The sequence below is a fragment of the Arvicola amphibius genome, chromosome 6 (assembly GCF_903992535.2).
Source record: "Arvicola amphibius chromosome 6, mArvAmp1.2, whole genome shotgun sequence".
Taxonomy (NCBI): Eukaryota; Metazoa; Chordata; class Mammalia; order Rodentia; family Cricetidae; genus Arvicola; species Arvicola amphibius.
Window position 1 is genome coordinate 108,383,904 of NC_052052.2, and position 16,608 is coordinate 108,400,511.

Here is a 16,608-nt window from a genome sequence, read left to right on the forward strand (position 1 = left end):
GTTTCCTGTAAGATATTTCTGTAAAGTTATAGAGGGATTATAAGATATCAATTGGACTCAATGGACTCCAGCTTTCTTTTAGAGCCTTTGCAATCTTGGCCCCGCCCATCTTGACAGAAATAAATAGTGCTGGAGCCTTGCCTTTTATTCGGCTCGGGTTACCGAGGAAGAAGAGACAAGAGCCAGACTTGTTGGGCTGTGGACAACATGGATCTCAAACATAGTCGTTCAGTGAAGCTGAATGACGGAAACTTGATGCCTGTGCTTGGATTTGGCACGTTTGCTCCAGATGGTGTAAGTGGGCCTCTCGGGAACCAAAGCATTAGCTATCAGCTATCCTGGAAGTGTGTTCAGAAGGCAGGAGACCTGCACCTGGTGGATGATTCACCTGGGCTTCCCTTTCCCTGTCTACAATTTACTTCTGTTCGTGCTTGAGGATGCGTATTGGTACTTGGTGAGATGCCAAGATGTTAGGTGTGGAGATGTGGAGGTTAAGGATTTTGTAGGCAGATTATCTGTCATTATTGTTACTAACATTGTTTCCTGACAAATCCCAATGCCTGCTATATATTTACTTACATATACATGTATAATGAATCCTTGATGGAAGTATTCTCACTAATTTTAAAATTCTTATCACCTAAAGCTCAGGCTTCTCCTGCATTCTACTCTTGGTTAGAAATTCCTATGGCAATGCATACGAGAGAAAATGGCTAGCAGTGGGAACACTGGACTACAGTTTTTCTTTGAGTTTTTTGGAAGAAGATATATTTGTGAGAGAATTTCAACTATTTGAACAGGTTTTAAAATTTCATACAGGTATGCAATATATTTTGTTCACATGTACCACTCATTCCAAACCTCCAACTCTTCTCAGACTCTCACTTCTCTTTCTCCACTTCATTTCTTCTTCTTTTCCCTCTCTCTTTTAAATATCCAAATAAGTAAATTGATACTGACTATATGCACTTGACTATGAGGCCATTCGCTAGAACATGGCCAATCTACTTGCAACCACATGCCTGAAGTAAACAGGTTTTCTGTTTCCCAGAAGCCATTAACTGTCAGTAGCAGTTTAGCTGGAGGGTGAGTCCTTGTCAACCCATCCTCTGTCCGTGCTGCAGTGTAGACTCTATCCTCTGTGCTGCAGTGTAGACTCCATCCTCTGTGCTGCAGTGTAGACTCCATCCTCTGTCCGTGCTGCAGTGTAGACTCCATCCTCTGTGCTGCAGTGTAGACTCTATCCTCTGTGCTGAAGTGTAGACTCCATCCTCTGTCCGTGCTGCATTGTAGACTCCATCCTCTGTCTGTGCTGCAGTGTAGACTCCATCCTCTGTCCGTGCTGCAGTGTAGACTCCATCCTCTGTGCTGCAGTGTAGACTCCATCCTCTGTCCGTGCTGCAGTGTAGACTCCATCCTCTGTGCTACAGTGTAGACTCCACCCTCTGTCTGTGCTGCAGTGTAGACTCCATCCTCTGTGCTGCAGTGTAGACTCCATCCTCTGTGCTGCAGTGTAGACTCTATCCTCTGTGCTGAAGTGTAGACTCCATCCTCTGTGCTGCAGTGTAGACTCCATCCTCTGTCCGTGCTGCAGTGTAGACTCCATCCTCTGTGCTGCAGTGTAGACTCCATCCTCTGTCTGTGCTGCAGTGTAGACTCCATCCTCTGCGCTGCAGTGTAGACTCCATCCTCTGTCCGTGCTGCAGTGTAGACTCCATCCTCTGTGCTGCAGTGTAGACTCCACCCTCTGTCCGTGCTGCAGTGTAGACTCCATCCTCTGTGCTGCAGTGTAGACTCCATCCTCTGTCCGTGCTGCAGTGTAGACTCCATCCTCTGTGCTGCAGTGTAGACTCCATCCTCTGTCCGTGCTGCAGTGTAGACTCCATCCTCTGTGCTGCAGTGTAGACTCCACCCTCTGTCCGTGCTGCAGTGTAGACTCCATCCTCTGTGCTGCAGTGTAGACTCCATCCTCTGTCCGTGCTGCAGTGTAGACTCCATCCTCTGTGCTGCAGTGTAGACTCCATCCTCTGTCCGTGCTGCATTGTAGACTCCATCCTCTGTCTGTGCTGCAGTGTAGACTCCATCCTCTGTCCGTGCTGCAGTGTAGACTGGATTGATAACAGCTGCTGTCAACTCATGAATGTAAGCAGTTCCATGCCATCCAAAAGACACTGTTTTATGGAAGTTTTGTTTCCATGATCTCTGGTTCTTACATTCTTTCTTCCTCCTCTTCCATGATGTTCCCTAAGCCTCTTGAAGAAAGGGTGAGCTATAGAAGTCCCAATTATGGGTGAGCTCTCCATGAACACCTGTTTTCTGGACACAAACAGTTGTGGGTCCTGGTATTAGTTATTGTTTATGGCAAAAAGAAGCTTCGTTGATGAAGACCAAGAGATGCACTAATCTATGGGCATAAAGATAAACACTTAGAATGCAAGTCAAACTTTTTAAAAATGTCACTGAGAATCCACAATCATTCCATCCATAAGTTAGTACTGAAGACTTGCAAGATATAGGGGATGGGCTACACATTATGTAGCCATCCAACAGATCATTTTAGTGAACTGAAAGTGTCTAACTCTAGTTACAGGTAATGGAGACTTTGGGGTTACTGTGTAGCTTTCACAACAAAATGGAGATATTTGAAGCAAAGATGGCAAGCTGTTAAGATGATGATAGTAGCTATTTTTAAAACTAAATCTCATGCATTACAGGCTAGTGTTGAACTTACTTTGTAGATAAGAATGACCTTGACCATCTGATCTTCTTGCTTCTCCATCTCCCAAGTGCTGGGATTGTAGGTGTGGGCTACCCCATCCACTTCTCATACTTTCTTGTGTTATGACTGTCTTTCACACTTCTGGAAACTTCATGAAAGAAGGGAAATCATTCTTTTTGTTCATAGAAAAAAAATACCTAGTATTCTAGAGCCTAACATAGTGTTAGGCTAGAAGGTGGCACTCAGTAAATGCTGAATGCAAGGACCTGAAAAATAAAGGGAATAAAAGAAACTTGAGCAAAGAACCTATTTGAGTAGAAATAGAGAATTATGGGTAATAGGAGCTACTTTTTAGGTGTTACCACACACATACCTATGTGTGTGTACCTGTCCTATCTACTGAATACCTTAGAATTATTCTTCCAGTATGCAGCTTTCCTGCTAGCTAGTTCCTTCCAATTGATTTTTATTGAATGAAACTTGCATTTATATATTTATCATATATATATATATTCATATGGTCCCACATCACTAATTTCATTTTGTTGAAATTTAGAAGTTTTATTTCTTAGTCTTTGTTTCCAGATAGATTGCAAAACTGTTATCAATGTTTGCATCATCAAACAAGATCAACCTAGGGCTGGCAGCAACTCAGGAAAATGCTATGGAGAAAGAAATCGCTTTTTCCTGAGTTGGTCACATCTTTGACTTTTCCTATTCTTGTTTCATAGATTCCCAAAAGCAAAGTTACTGAGGCCACCAAAATAGCCATTGACGTAGGTTTCCGTCACATAGATGCTGCATACTACTACCAAAATGAGGAAGAAGTTGGACAGGCTCTCCGAGACAAGATGGCTGATGGAACTGTGAAGAGGGAGGATTTATTCTACACCACCAAGGTGAGCACCTGTGGCCAGAATGGCTGAAAGCCACTGTCAACTCAGATATGTTCCTGGGGAAGGAGACACCACACCCTTTGTCTCAAGACTGAATCATGGCTTTATTGCAAAGACACATTATAGAAAAATAAAGAACAGGGCCAGCAGAATGACTCAGTTGAAAAAGATGCAGGCTTCCATGCCTGGTAACCTTTTATTCCTGGTAAGTACATGGTAGAAGAGAAATGATTCCTGATATCCTATTTCTACACGTGTGGTACCCATATACATTCACTGATGGTTTCTCTCTCTCTCTCTCTCTCTCTCTCTCTCTCTCTCTCTCTCTCTCTCTCTCTCTCTCTCTCTTTCTCTCTCTCTCTCTCTCTCACACACACACACACACACACACACAAAACTATAAATAAAAAATTAAAAAATAAAGTCTTGTTTTGTCCCTGAAGTATCATAAATGTGGGATACAGATACTCAGTATCTCTGAATATCAGACATTGTCTAGATATAAAGTAAGGACGCAGTTCTTTTGGATAATCTGGCCTCTCTGGGCCCTGAGTAACTAATTCTTCAGTAGATTCCCAAGTGAGGTTGAGAACATTGTTCACAAAAGGGAAAATCCTTTTCTGAAATATGCACTGAATGGACTGGTATTTGTAACATTTCCTCAGGTGGAAAGGCAGCCTTCCAGTGTGATTGCATCTGAGCTGAGGTCTTTAAAGATGTCTCCTACTTACGTTTACACTGGTGACAGCTTGTTTTTAGATGGGATCTCTTAGAATTGGTTCTGGATTTGCTAAGAACAGTAAATCCTTTGTCTACTTTACTGCTGTTTGTTCAGTTTCTTGGAAACCTTACCCAAGGGGATACATCAGTCTACCCAGGATGAACTTTTTTTTTCAGAAATAGTCAACTTTTAATCAAAGACCACAGAAAATGTAGCAAGGGAAAATGCGATCTCAAGCAATGGTACCCAGCTACATGTGTTCAGAAACACAAACTGCACAACTATCACAAAATTATCCCAAAGTGACCTTTAAAGTGTTGTTTCTGATCCCCAGTTACTGATCTGTTTTCCAAAGCAGAAGCTTCATGATATAGATGGTCTCTTAGCAAACAGAGGAGATCTCTTGTGATAGCTCTCCAGCCCCTGTGCTTTCTTCTGCTTTCAGATAAATGCAGTCCCACTGATGCCCAATCCCAAAACAGCCAAGAGAAATGATTTAAACTCTACCTCCTGCTACATGGGTTATGGCAGAAGATGTGGATTTTGTCTTTTCTTCCCCCCCTTTTTTATTTTTCCATTCAAATATTTACACTTCCTTTCCTCTTCCCAATCCCCTCCTGCTCCCCCACACCCCCTCCTCCCTCTCCCTCCCTTCTTGAGAGAGGGCAGGGAACCCTGCCCTGTGGGAAGTCCAAGGCCCTCCCCCCTACATCCAGGCCTAGGGAGCTGTGCATCCATATAGACCAGGGTCCCAAAAAGCCAGAACATGCAGTAGAAACAAGTGCACTGGGGTGCCTTTATCAATGGCTTCTCAGCCAGTCCCCATTGTCAGCCACAATCAGATGGTCGGGTTTAAGCACATTCTCATTCAGACCTGGTTCAGCTGGATTTGGTGAGCTCCCATTAGAACAGGCAGACTTTCTCAGTTGGTGAACCAACCCCTCGGGGTCCTGACTTCCTTGCTCATCTTCCTCCTCCTTCTGCCTTTCATCTGGACCTTGGGAGCTCAGTCTGTTCCTCTGATGAGGGTCTCTGTCTCTATCTCCATCACCAGATGAAGATTCTATGGTGATATTCAAGATAATCATCAGTGTGATGGTGGGGCAAGGACCGTTCAGGCACCCTCTCTGTCCAAGGACCTAGCTGGGGACATCCCTGTGGACACCCGGGATCCCCTGTAGAGCCAAGTCTCTTGCCAACCCTAAAATGGATCCCTTAATGTAGATATCTTCTTCCCTGCTTCTATATCTGCCCTTCCTCCATCTCTACCTTCCCACTCCCCCAAGATCTTGCCAGTCCTTCCCTTTTCCCTTCCCTCTCCCTCTTCTCCCCTTCCCCCAACCTCACCCTAACCCCTACCCCCAGCCCCATGCTCACAACTTTTGCACGGCAATCTTGTTTGCTTCCAGTTTCCAGGAGAATCTATATATGTTTTTCTTTGGTTTCACCTTGTTATTTGGCTTCTCTGTGCTTGTGAACTATAGGCTTAATGTCCTTGGTTTATGCTAGAGTCCACAAATTAGTGAGTAATACCATATTCATCCTTTTGGGTCTGGGTTATCTCACTCAGGATAGTGTTTTCTATTTCCATCCCAGGATGGACTTTGAAGTGGGTAATTTCATCTGGCTACCTCAATGGGACTCTCCAGTTAATTTCTATTAAATGTTTGTCAGCCCTCTGATTTAGTGCTTTGCTGTTTATCTGCTGCTTCTCTCTATTTGACCCACTCCCAGCTTACCATTTCTGTGCTCTTTTGAGACCAAAACTTCTAGGTCTGAAACATTTAAGTTGGTCGTTTTCTAAATTCTGCTCATTCTCATTGTCATCACTCAAGTAAATCTGACTATTCTATGAAGGATGTGATCTGTGATGAACAGCACAAAATTGGGTAAGGTCCTGCAGAGGATCTGGGAAAAGTTGGGTGTGGGGAAAATCATGAGCAAAATACATTGTATGAGAAAAAAAAATACATATATATATATATACACTTAGCCCCCAATGTTCTTAGCTTAGCTGAGACCACAATAGCAAGTCTCAATCATTTCATTTTACTGTAATGTGTATTTTTGTTTGGAAACTGTAGATTTGGAATACTTTCCACAGACCAGAGTTGGTTCGTCAGTGCCTGGAAGGATCGCTGAAGAAACTTGGGCTGGATTATGTAGATCTCTGCATTATTCATTCCCCAATTGCTATGAAGGTCAGTTTTGGATTTTTATGCCCTAGACTATTATATTATGTCAGAACAATGAGATTTTTCGGGGCTCCTGCTGAGAGAAATACATTGATCTGAGATGAACAGAACGGTGAAATGATTATGACAGCTGAGAGACCCCACAAGCAAGACCTCTTAAGATGTTCATTCTCCAGTCTTCAGGAGTGTTCAAGTTCAATGACTTCACTGCCTTCTATAGACCAGAGTGCCTCAGGTTGTGGAGACTTCTGAGACACCAGGGGGAGTCTCCATCTCCTCAGGGCATGTTCTCACCTATGTCTGTCTCTCACTCTAGGACACAGAGATCTGAATTTGGGTAATGGACAATTGGGCTTGGGCTCCTTTGGGCCTCATGGTTTCATTTTCTTGTCAAGGTACATGTTTGCTGATCACATCTGAAAGACTCATTAACTCAGAGTTGAGTCATCATAAAGTGGAGCAAAAGCTCATGGTTAATAGCGAAAGTTCTATCCTTTACACTATTCTGTCATTGGGATAAGGAAATTCCAATGGGAAGAGCCATCATTGTTGGTGAGATTTAGAGCTTCATTGGGGCCCCCAAGAGAGAAAAGTGATGGCAATCAAGGGGAGAGATGTTCTCGTATAATCTTTTAGATAATTTCAGTTTTTCTTCTCTAAAGTCTCTGTTTAAAGAAAATATAACTTGTGCATGCGCTCTCTCTCTCTCTCTCTCTCTCTCTCTCTCTCTCTCTCTCTCTCTCTCACACACACACACACACACACACACACACACACAGAGTGACTAACTCAGTCTCCTGAGTGTTGGATGAGTAATCTCATTAACCACTTGAAATTGACTATTAGAGAAAGTTTTGCTAACTTCTTTTCTCTCTTCATTCTAGCCTGGAGGGGATCTTATACCAAAGGATGCCAGTGGGAAAATTATTTTTGACAATGTGGACATCCGTGATACATGGGAGGTATGCACTGCAGACAATGAGCACTGTGTGGCAAGAGAGGAACTAATTAATAAAGAATTAGAAGAGATGGATTTTGCTTCAATAATTGACACACCCAAAGCATATTGTAATGACTAATCTTATTGTAACTTACTATGCCATGTTCAGATAATATCTCTGGGAGGCCTGCTTACGTCTGCAGAGGAGGAGTTTATGTGGGGGAGAGAGGAGATGAGGAAGAGGAAGTGGAAGAAGTAGCGAAAGGGGGAACTATGGTTGGGATATAATATATGAGGGAAGAATAAATTACCACAACAAGAATCCCCACTGTCGCTTCTCTGTCTTTCTGTAATTACATCTCTAGAGTGAGAGTTGAGAGCGATGAAGTTTAGTTTTTAACTAAACTATGATTTGAGGTAGACATTTCTTTGTGTCATAGATCCCACTTAAGAATATAAGCCATATAAAGGGGATCAACTGAAAGAGACTCAAGAAAGGTTACAATACTATTCCAAGACAGATAAACATGCCTTTGGAGAAGCGTAATCTGCCTTAGCACAGAGCAAGTTATACTAGAGAATGAAATCTGCCGCTATATACCCTATGTCGTATATAGCTTTTCAACATTATAGGAAAAAAGTAACAATACACTTTTAACTAGCATAAGATCCTAGAATTCTTTGTCTTTGACTATGATGACAATTATTGAAAAACATTATAAGCCTGGCATCAAAACAGATGCCACTGAAGAGGGTGGGGACGGTCAGGGGAGACTTATATGTACTTGCTCTCCTCAATGTGCATGTAAATGAATGACAAATATGTATTCATTGCAGGTGAGTGCCTTAGGCAAGGCTGTATTCAAGTGTCAAAACTGATTTGAAATTGTAACCAAAATTCTATATGTAATTGAAATTATGTGAGTAACTGAAATTATTATGTAGGTATCCAAATAAGCCCAAGGAGAATCTCCAAAGGGCAGAGTACAAATAGGATTAACTGCATACTTTCTTCCTCCCAGGCACTGGAGAAGTGTAAAGACTTAGGTTTAACCAAGTCCATTGGGGTGTCCAATTTCAACCGCAAAGTGCTGGAATTGATTCTGAACAAACCAGGGCTAAAATATAAGCCCGTTTGCAATCAGGTGAGCTCAAGTTCACCTGGTAAGTGCCTTACCTTCTGTTCTTCACAAACTTCTTCCTTTACTCGATACTCCCCAAATCTCTGTTTTGAACCAACTATTTAGCTTATAGCTATTTTCACTGAGACAGGAAACGTCAGTCATGGTTCAGGTTGACAAGAGTGGGAACAACAGGACAGGGGAGGCAGTTTGACTGAAATCACAACTCTTAGAAGGAATACCACTGCTCAGTAACATACACAATGTGTGTTGTGCTGGGAAATCATATAAAACCTTAAAAACAAAAACCTGATTGAAATGAAGCACAGCAAAAGTGTCTTGCTGCTGTATCATTCTCAGGGCACCCTAGATAATTTGTGGTGCTTTCTTTCCTAAATTTGGATGGAAAATACTTTTTAATGACTTTGAAAGACTTTTAACCTTTGCAGAATTTAGAGCTACAAATGCACTGAGAATTGTGTGAGTACAACTTCCTTCACCTGTGCCCATCAACGCGCTCAAGCAATAATTTCTCTTCTCTACAAATTTGTCATATGCATACTATTTGAAGTATTTTGAGGCAGGCATTATGCAATTTTTAGACTGTATTTTAAAAATATATGGTTTAAAAAAATTAACAATGCTAGAATACTGTTAAAATCCCCACACATTTAGCAATGATTGGTATCACTAAATATCTTGAGTGTTAAAGTATGATCATGCCTGTTTATTTCCTTGGTACTTGGGATTGAACCAAAGGCCTCACACACAGTAGGGAAATGCTCCAACACAGTTTTAGCTTGTGGTCTTTCACAAATTATTTTGAGGTAGAATGCTCAGGTTGGCCTTGAAATTTTAATCTTCCTGCCTTAGCCCCCCAAATAGCTAAGCGTTTGTCACTATGCCTAGCAGTTACATAGTGCTTTTCTTTTTAAGAGCAAATTAGTTCAAAGTAGGGAGGGCTAAAGTCTATACATTGCCACTGGGTGGTGTGCCTATCGGTTTTTCTTGAATTCAGAGGATCGCCCTCTTGCGTTCATATCCCCTTTCCATCCTTACTCTCTCTATTTCCCTTCTCCCTGTTCTCTGTTCTCGCTCTCTTTCTCCTTTCATCTGTTTATGAAAGAAATCAAGCAATTTATCCTGTTAATGTTCCCCACATGATAGGGAAATTAGTCACTGATCACTGTGATAGTTTGGTAGGTTGCTTTTGAATTTCTTATACATTGAGGATCAGAGCAAAAGGCTTGATAACAGAAGACCAAGGTCATGTGAGTCCCTGAAGGTTAAAAGGCACAAATTTTCCCCATCCAGTGCAGACACTCTTGTTTATCATTCTCCCCTCCTTTGTTCCCCTGAACATTGGGTCCTTCTACAAGGCTGCCACTTCTTCCCTCTCTAGAGGACAAAAGATTTTATCTTCAGTTTGTGGTCTTCTCACCCACAGGTATACTCAGTCATTGCTCTAACGGGCTATAGCTTCATTCTGTAGAAACTGATAGAGACTGCAATTTGGAAATGGGAGATTTTAATCTTCAAATACTAGTAAAAGGACAGAAGAAAGTATTGCAGGGAAAAAATGATCAATTTGAAGCATATTGTACTTAAGTCAATATGGAACTTGATCTACCCTTAGTACTTTTAAAGCCTGTGTGACATTGTTGGCTCATACATTCTAATACCGTTTTGTTTTGGAAATTTACAGGTAGAATGTCACCCATATCTCAACCAGAGCAAACTTCTGGAGTTCTGCAAGTCCAAAGATATTGTTCTAGTTGCTTACAGTGCCCTTGGATCCCACAGAGACCCAAACTGGTAATGAGACTTTTGGACTTTATTTCCTTTTGTCAATAATTCCATGTTGAAAACATTAACTTTTAACTCTCTGGAAAAGTTCAACCACAAAGAAACAAGTTCAAAAATGCCCCAGTTTCTATGCACCATGGTTGAACTTGAATCTCATTAGTAGTCTTTTATTCTTTGCTGTTGCTGCACTAATAGGCATAGTTATAAAAAGGATTTTAAGACACAGTTTATAGAACTTAGACTGCAAGTATCCTAGCCATGTAATTTTGACAAGTGGATAGAATGTAAAACCAGTGTACTTAATGTGTCATAAGAGATTTTCCAATGGTTATATGCATTTGAATTCATGAGTATATAGTTGTATGTACATTGATATGGTAAAAATCCATATGTTTAAGACAATACTACTTCTCCTATGTTTATCAGTGAATTCTGATTTCTACTTGTAGATACAGAAACAGCAGATATGTTTATGCCTGTAATGGTTGACTTTATTTTTCTTTTGTCAACTTGACACAAGCCTAGACTTATCTGGTAAGAGGAAATCATAGCTAAAAAAAAAATGCTCAGTAAGTTTGGCCTATTTGCAAATCTGTGAGATGATGGAGGAGAGTTATCTGTCTATGTTTCTTTTATTGGTTAATTAATAAAGAAAACTGCCTTGGCCCTTTAAGAGACAGAAAATTAGGTAGGTGGAGTAGACAAAACAGAATTGTGGGAACAAGGAAGTAGAGTTGGGGAGACGCTTCAGGCATTCGCCATAGTGAGTCTCCATGCTGCTCCTCTCCGAGATGGACGCAGGTTAAGATCTCTCCTGGTAAGCCACACCTCGTGGTGCTACCCAGATTACTAAATATGGGTTAAAGGAAGATGTGAGAATTAACCAATAAGAGGCTAAAACTATGGGCCAGGCAGTGTTTAAAAGAATACAGTTTCCGTGTAATTATTTCGGGTGTAAAGCTAGCCGGCGGCTGGGTTGCGGGATGCAGCCCCGCCGCTTCACACTACAGTGAGATATTGCCTTTATTAATAATTAATGTGTGGGGGTTCAGACCACTGTGGGTGGGGCCATGACTGTGGTGATTTGAGCAAGGCAGTAGGCCATCTTTCTTCATGGCCTCTGCTTCGGCTCCTGCTGTGAACCCCTTTGAGGATGGACTGTGATGGGGAAGTGTAAGATGAGATAAGCCCTCTCCTTCCCAGGCTGTGTTTGTCATGATGCTTTATCATAGCAATAGAAACCATAACTAAGACAGAGCATGAGAAAGAAGACATTTTGAAGACTGTCAAAGACATTGTCTCTGGTCCCGAGCTTTTAATAGAGTGTAGCCTTTAATGTAATAACTTGATTTTCTTAAGTGAAACAAAACAGATGTTAATCAATAATAATAGTAAATAGCTTTTTATATGTTGTTTAACTTCTTATTACTTCCAAGACATTTTTCACCACTTCTCAGACTATTAGTTTTTGTCCTGTTCATTGGCTCTAGAGAAGTTTTGCCTGTTCTTTAGAAATTCTGTGCTTATGGGGGAGGGGAATGGATTGAATTAGGATCATGCTATGTAGAACAGGCTGTCTTCAAACTCATGGATGGGGACCTCCTGCTTCAGTCTCCCAAGTGTAGGATTGCAGACTTATGCTCCCATGCCTATCGAATTCCAGATAGGAATTCACATGTCTATGCTTTTGTGGCCTTTGTCAGCACAATTACCTGTAGTTCATTAAATTTTATAGCAATTCCCCTAACTTTTTTCCTTCCTTCCTTCCTTCCTTCCTTCCTTCCTTCCTTCCTTCCTTCCTTTCTTCCTTCCTTCCCTTTCTAAACTTTTAATTATTAATTAATGGTAGCTTGAAATTATCAAAGGAAAAATTATAGACATATGCAATTCTTAATTTTAAATTAAGATAAGAGCTATGTGCAAGGCCCCTGAGGATAAAAGGGAGTATATGTATTTCTGTTATATTCTATTGCATGGACACCTGTCCCACATAGTGTTTGTCTTCTGATCTATCGATGGGCAACATAGTTGTTTGCAATTGCTACAATAAAAATAAATCTTTATGAATACTCACAAAATTCTGTTTTAATTACACTATATTGTACTTTCTTCTTTTAATGGTCTGGGAATATAGGTTAAGGGGGCTGCACATTTCAGGTTTGTCATCTCTGTGATAGTATGTGTGTGTAATTTTTCAGGATCAATGATAATAGTCCATACCTTCTGGAGGAACCTATCTTAAAGACCATTGCCAAGAAACACAACCGAAGTCCAGGCCAGGTTGCCCTGCGCTACCAGCTACAGAGGGGTGTGGTGGTTTTGGCCAAGAGCTTCAATGAGAAAAGAATCAAAGAGAACTTCGAGGTAAAGGTCCAGGGACTTTTCTCCAGAATGAGATCTGGGGGGCAGTTTCCCTCACATGGGAACACTTGCTATTTATTTGCTCCCATGCATTGCCCCCCACCCCCACACTCGTGTGCTACAGACAGCAGCTCTAAAGGGCTGCAGAGAAAGTGTTTGGCAAAATGATGGGTTTCCTCTACTCAAGGCTTTGCCTTTCACAAGTTTTTAACAAGATGTATTTCAGTGCCATTACTTCAGTTGGTTGTGGGAGTCCTTTTAGATGGTAGAGAGCTTTAAATACTTCATTTCTGCTCTATATATTCTTCGCTTTTAAAAAAATCTTTGTTTGTATTAAGGACAATTATTGGATTGAGATTAAATCCAAATAGGATTGCTGGTTGATTGAACCACTGGACTATCCTAGCATATTTTTGCCTTTTTTCCCCTTCACTTCCATAGTTCTGGGCATGGCTCTTTGAGTTTCTCCATTAACTTTCAATTATTTAGTTATACACTGGCGTGCTTTCTGACGTATGGGATGTCATATATGGCCATTTCCCCTTTAATTGTTGGTGTTTCTCTATGAAGAAAAGGAGCTAGATAAATTTATAGATTGACCATATGAAGAAATCAATGATTAAAGTTATTCCTTAACTGCTTTCTCACGTGCACTAGCTAGTCTCTCCTATCAGTCAGCGGTTTTTCATTTGTTTTGTTTAGAATCCCATACGGTTAGAAATTGACCCTACATTTAGTTTCTGTATGTATGTGTGTTTGAGGGCACACTCACCAGCACACAGTGGGTGGCCAGAGGATAACTTGTGGGGATTGTTTCTCTCCTTCTACCACTGCACCTCAGGGGTGGAACAAAGTGTCACCAAGCACCATTACATGCCTCATGGCAGCCATATTACTGAAAGAATGTCTTTTTAAGATGGGGTCCTGGTGGACGGATAGATGGACAGTATCTTGGTTTCTTTTCCTGTTGTTATGATAAAATATCACGGCAGAAGCAACTCTAGGAAGAAAGGGTTTATTCTGAATCACACTTCAAGGGTACAGTATATCATCACAGGGAAATTATAGTGGCAGGAGCCTTAGGGAGCTGGTCACATTGCATCCACAGTCAAATGTAGAGAAGGTTGAATGCATGCTCACCTCTTCTCTGCTGTGTGCAGTACGAGATCCCCTGCTCAGAGAATGATCCTACCCACAATCAAGATGGGTTTTCTCATATCAGTTAGCATAACCAAGGTGATCCTACACAGGCATGCCCTACGATGCATCTCACTGATGGTTCTAGATTCTGTCAAGTTGACTATTAACTTTAACCATCAAGGATACCTTTAATAGATAAATTATTAGATTGATATATTAAATTTATATAATTATGAATAAATGTAAATTATTTACGTAATATCAGAAAGGTTCTTTTGACAAAGAAGAATAGACAGAGATAATGTTTGAGAACATGAGATGATTAAGTGATATGGTTGAACAATTGATCTGGGGAGGATTTTTCCTCAACTCAATGAAGTCTTTGAGAGGAGTTAGATTATTCTCTGTGACAGGGGGCAGGGGAACTATCCAAAGCTGAATCAAACTCCAGGATGGCAAAGGAAGAAAAGTTCAACTAATTTTGGTGAGACTAATTCCAGCATTTCACCTAGATTTGAAAATTAATTTGGGAGTTCTTTTTTCCTTCCTTTCTTAAGATTAGGGGTTGATGAGTCTTTCTTTTGTGAAGTGGATCAAAGTAGGAAAGAAATGGGAAAGGAGGGGCCTGCCATATTCAACCAAAAGTTCTGAGATCCGGGCCATCTGAAGGCCAATGGTGAATTAAATTCTTCTCTTAAAGTCACCCTTGTTGCTATCATTCTTATATTTCCAGGTAGAGGGACACTTCAATGGCTTATTTATTTATTTATTATTTTTATTTTCTATGATTATGCCTTTCTAGGTGTTTAACTTCGAATTGACCCCAGAGGACACGAAAGAGATTGATGGCCTCAATAGAAATTTACCATATATGAAACTGTCATTGTAAGTGACTCCTCTAGTAGGCATTATAGTTGTTTGCTTTTTGTAACATGGAGGTGAACCATGAAGATGTTCTATAGAGTTCAGGCAATGACCAATGTCCCAATGTAGCTAAGCTTTTGCTTTTTGCATGAGTGACATTATTGTGTGTGTATATATATATATATATAATAGTATATATATATATATAATAGTAAAATTATAAGTTGCAACAGATAGATAGATACATTGCAAACATGATTAAACTGTGTACTCAAAATATCCAGAAGTTGACTGAGCGAGCATCTTTAAAACAACCAGCCTGAGTTCTCAATAGAGAGGGCCCTGAGCAGAGCACAGGGTTTACTCAGTGAGGCTTCTAGGTAAAAGGGCACACGACAGCAAAAAGGTTGTTACTAAGCTGAATGCTTACAGACATCCAGCAAAATTCAACTGCGGAAGTTGAAAGAGTCACCTATAGTTCCTACTAGACTACAGTCTTGAGCAGAGAAGAGTGAGACCCTAGGGTGAGGATTCCAAGTAGAGAAAAGCACAGAAGACAGAGACAACATTATCAAAATGGGTGCTTACAACATCCAGCAGAGACTTGGGAAAACGGAGATTTGAAGTCTAATTTAAGCATCAACAGAATCGAGGACTCTAGACTCTGCTGCTTGAGAGTGCTTTTACTAGTCTTCTGGGTAGTTTTCTTTATTCTGGATAGCTCAGTGTTAAAAGGGGGGAGAGAGAAATGATAAAAAAAATCAGACTATTCTTATTACTCGATGTACTCAGGACATAGGAGATCTATTTGCTCCATGGGGAGGGGATAGGAGGGAGGCTGTTCAATAATGTCTTTGAGCACACTAAGCTGCACAGCTGAGAAGAGGAGGAGATACATCTTATCCTTGACAGTTTTTGGCTGGTGGAAAACATTCTCTTCTTGTGAGCAAACAAAGTGTTGTGGGAACAGAGTTCACAGAACAGGACAGTATATGAAATTCTATTATATGCAGGTCACAGGGGAAGATGAGGCAGATCCTGTGGGTCAACTTCTGGCTTTTTTTCCCCTCATAGCAGGCAATTTTATATTATGGAAACCTTCCTGTTCTCAAAATCACGATGTTTTCACTCTTGTGCTGTTTTATTGCTTACTTCCTTCCAAGTCAGAGGTTTTTCTGGGGTGGGGGGAGCATCCCAACCCTAGACAAGGAGTCTTGGAGGATACCTTGAGACAAAAATACTTTGGGTCTTAAATAAGGGAAGTGGGTACTCTGTTTTCAGAGCCAGCTTTTCAGTGAGCTAAAATAAATGTCTTCAGGGTTCACCTGCCCATTAGACACAGAGAGCAGACTACCCATACCTTGTGATATACTGATAGGCACATGAAAATGTTTTCTTATTAATGTATATTAAAATCAAAAGAAATAAAAGAGAATTCAATAAAAATGATCTTACAGCAATGCATCAAGCCTAGTCTAACTTTGTTTATACTAAAGCAGTATAATATATACTTCAAATAATCTTTGTGTGATGGAGGAGAGTTATCTGTCTATGTTACTTTCATTGGTTAATTAATAAAGAAAACTGCCTTGGCCCTTTAAGAGAACAGAAAATTAGGTAGGCGGAGTAGACAGAACAGAATGCTGGGTAGCAGGAGTGGGGAGACGCTTCAGTCGCCATAGGGAGTCGCCATGCTTCTCCTCTTTGAGATGGACACAGGTTAAGATCTCTCCTGGTAAGCCACACCTCATGGTGCTATATAAATTACTAAATATGGGTTAAAGCAAGATATGAGAATCAACCAATAAGAAGCTACAGATAACGGGCCAGGGGCCAGGCAGTATT

The 16,608-nt window shown here is 40.8% G+C and overlaps 1 protein-coding gene across 2 annotated transcripts in view; it reads left to right on the forward strand.

Annotated features, from left to right (window-relative positions):
* Positions 1 to 207: 207 nt before the first annotated feature.
* Positions 208 to 16,608, forward strand: part of LOC119816160 (aldo-keto reductase family 1 member C15-like) — a 181,264-nt gene continuing 164,863 nt past the window's right edge. The window contains exons 1-8 of one of the 2 annotated variants that reach the window (XM_038332510.1): positions 208 to 294; positions 3,451 to 3,618; positions 6,421 to 6,537; positions 7,416 to 7,493; positions 8,494 to 8,616; positions 10,298 to 10,407; positions 12,597 to 12,762; positions 14,702 to 14,784. In XM_038332510.1, the coding sequence (XP_038188438.1) occupies positions 208 to 294; positions 3,451 to 3,618; positions 6,421 to 6,537; positions 7,416 to 7,493; positions 8,494 to 8,616; positions 10,298 to 10,407; positions 12,597 to 12,762; positions 14,702 to 14,784 (932 nt within the window). The remainder of the gene's footprint in view (positions 295 to 3,450; positions 3,619 to 6,420; positions 6,538 to 7,415; positions 7,494 to 8,493; positions 8,617 to 10,297; positions 10,408 to 12,596; positions 12,763 to 14,701; positions 14,785 to 16,608) is intronic. The other variant, XM_038332511.1, reaches the window with a different exon arrangement.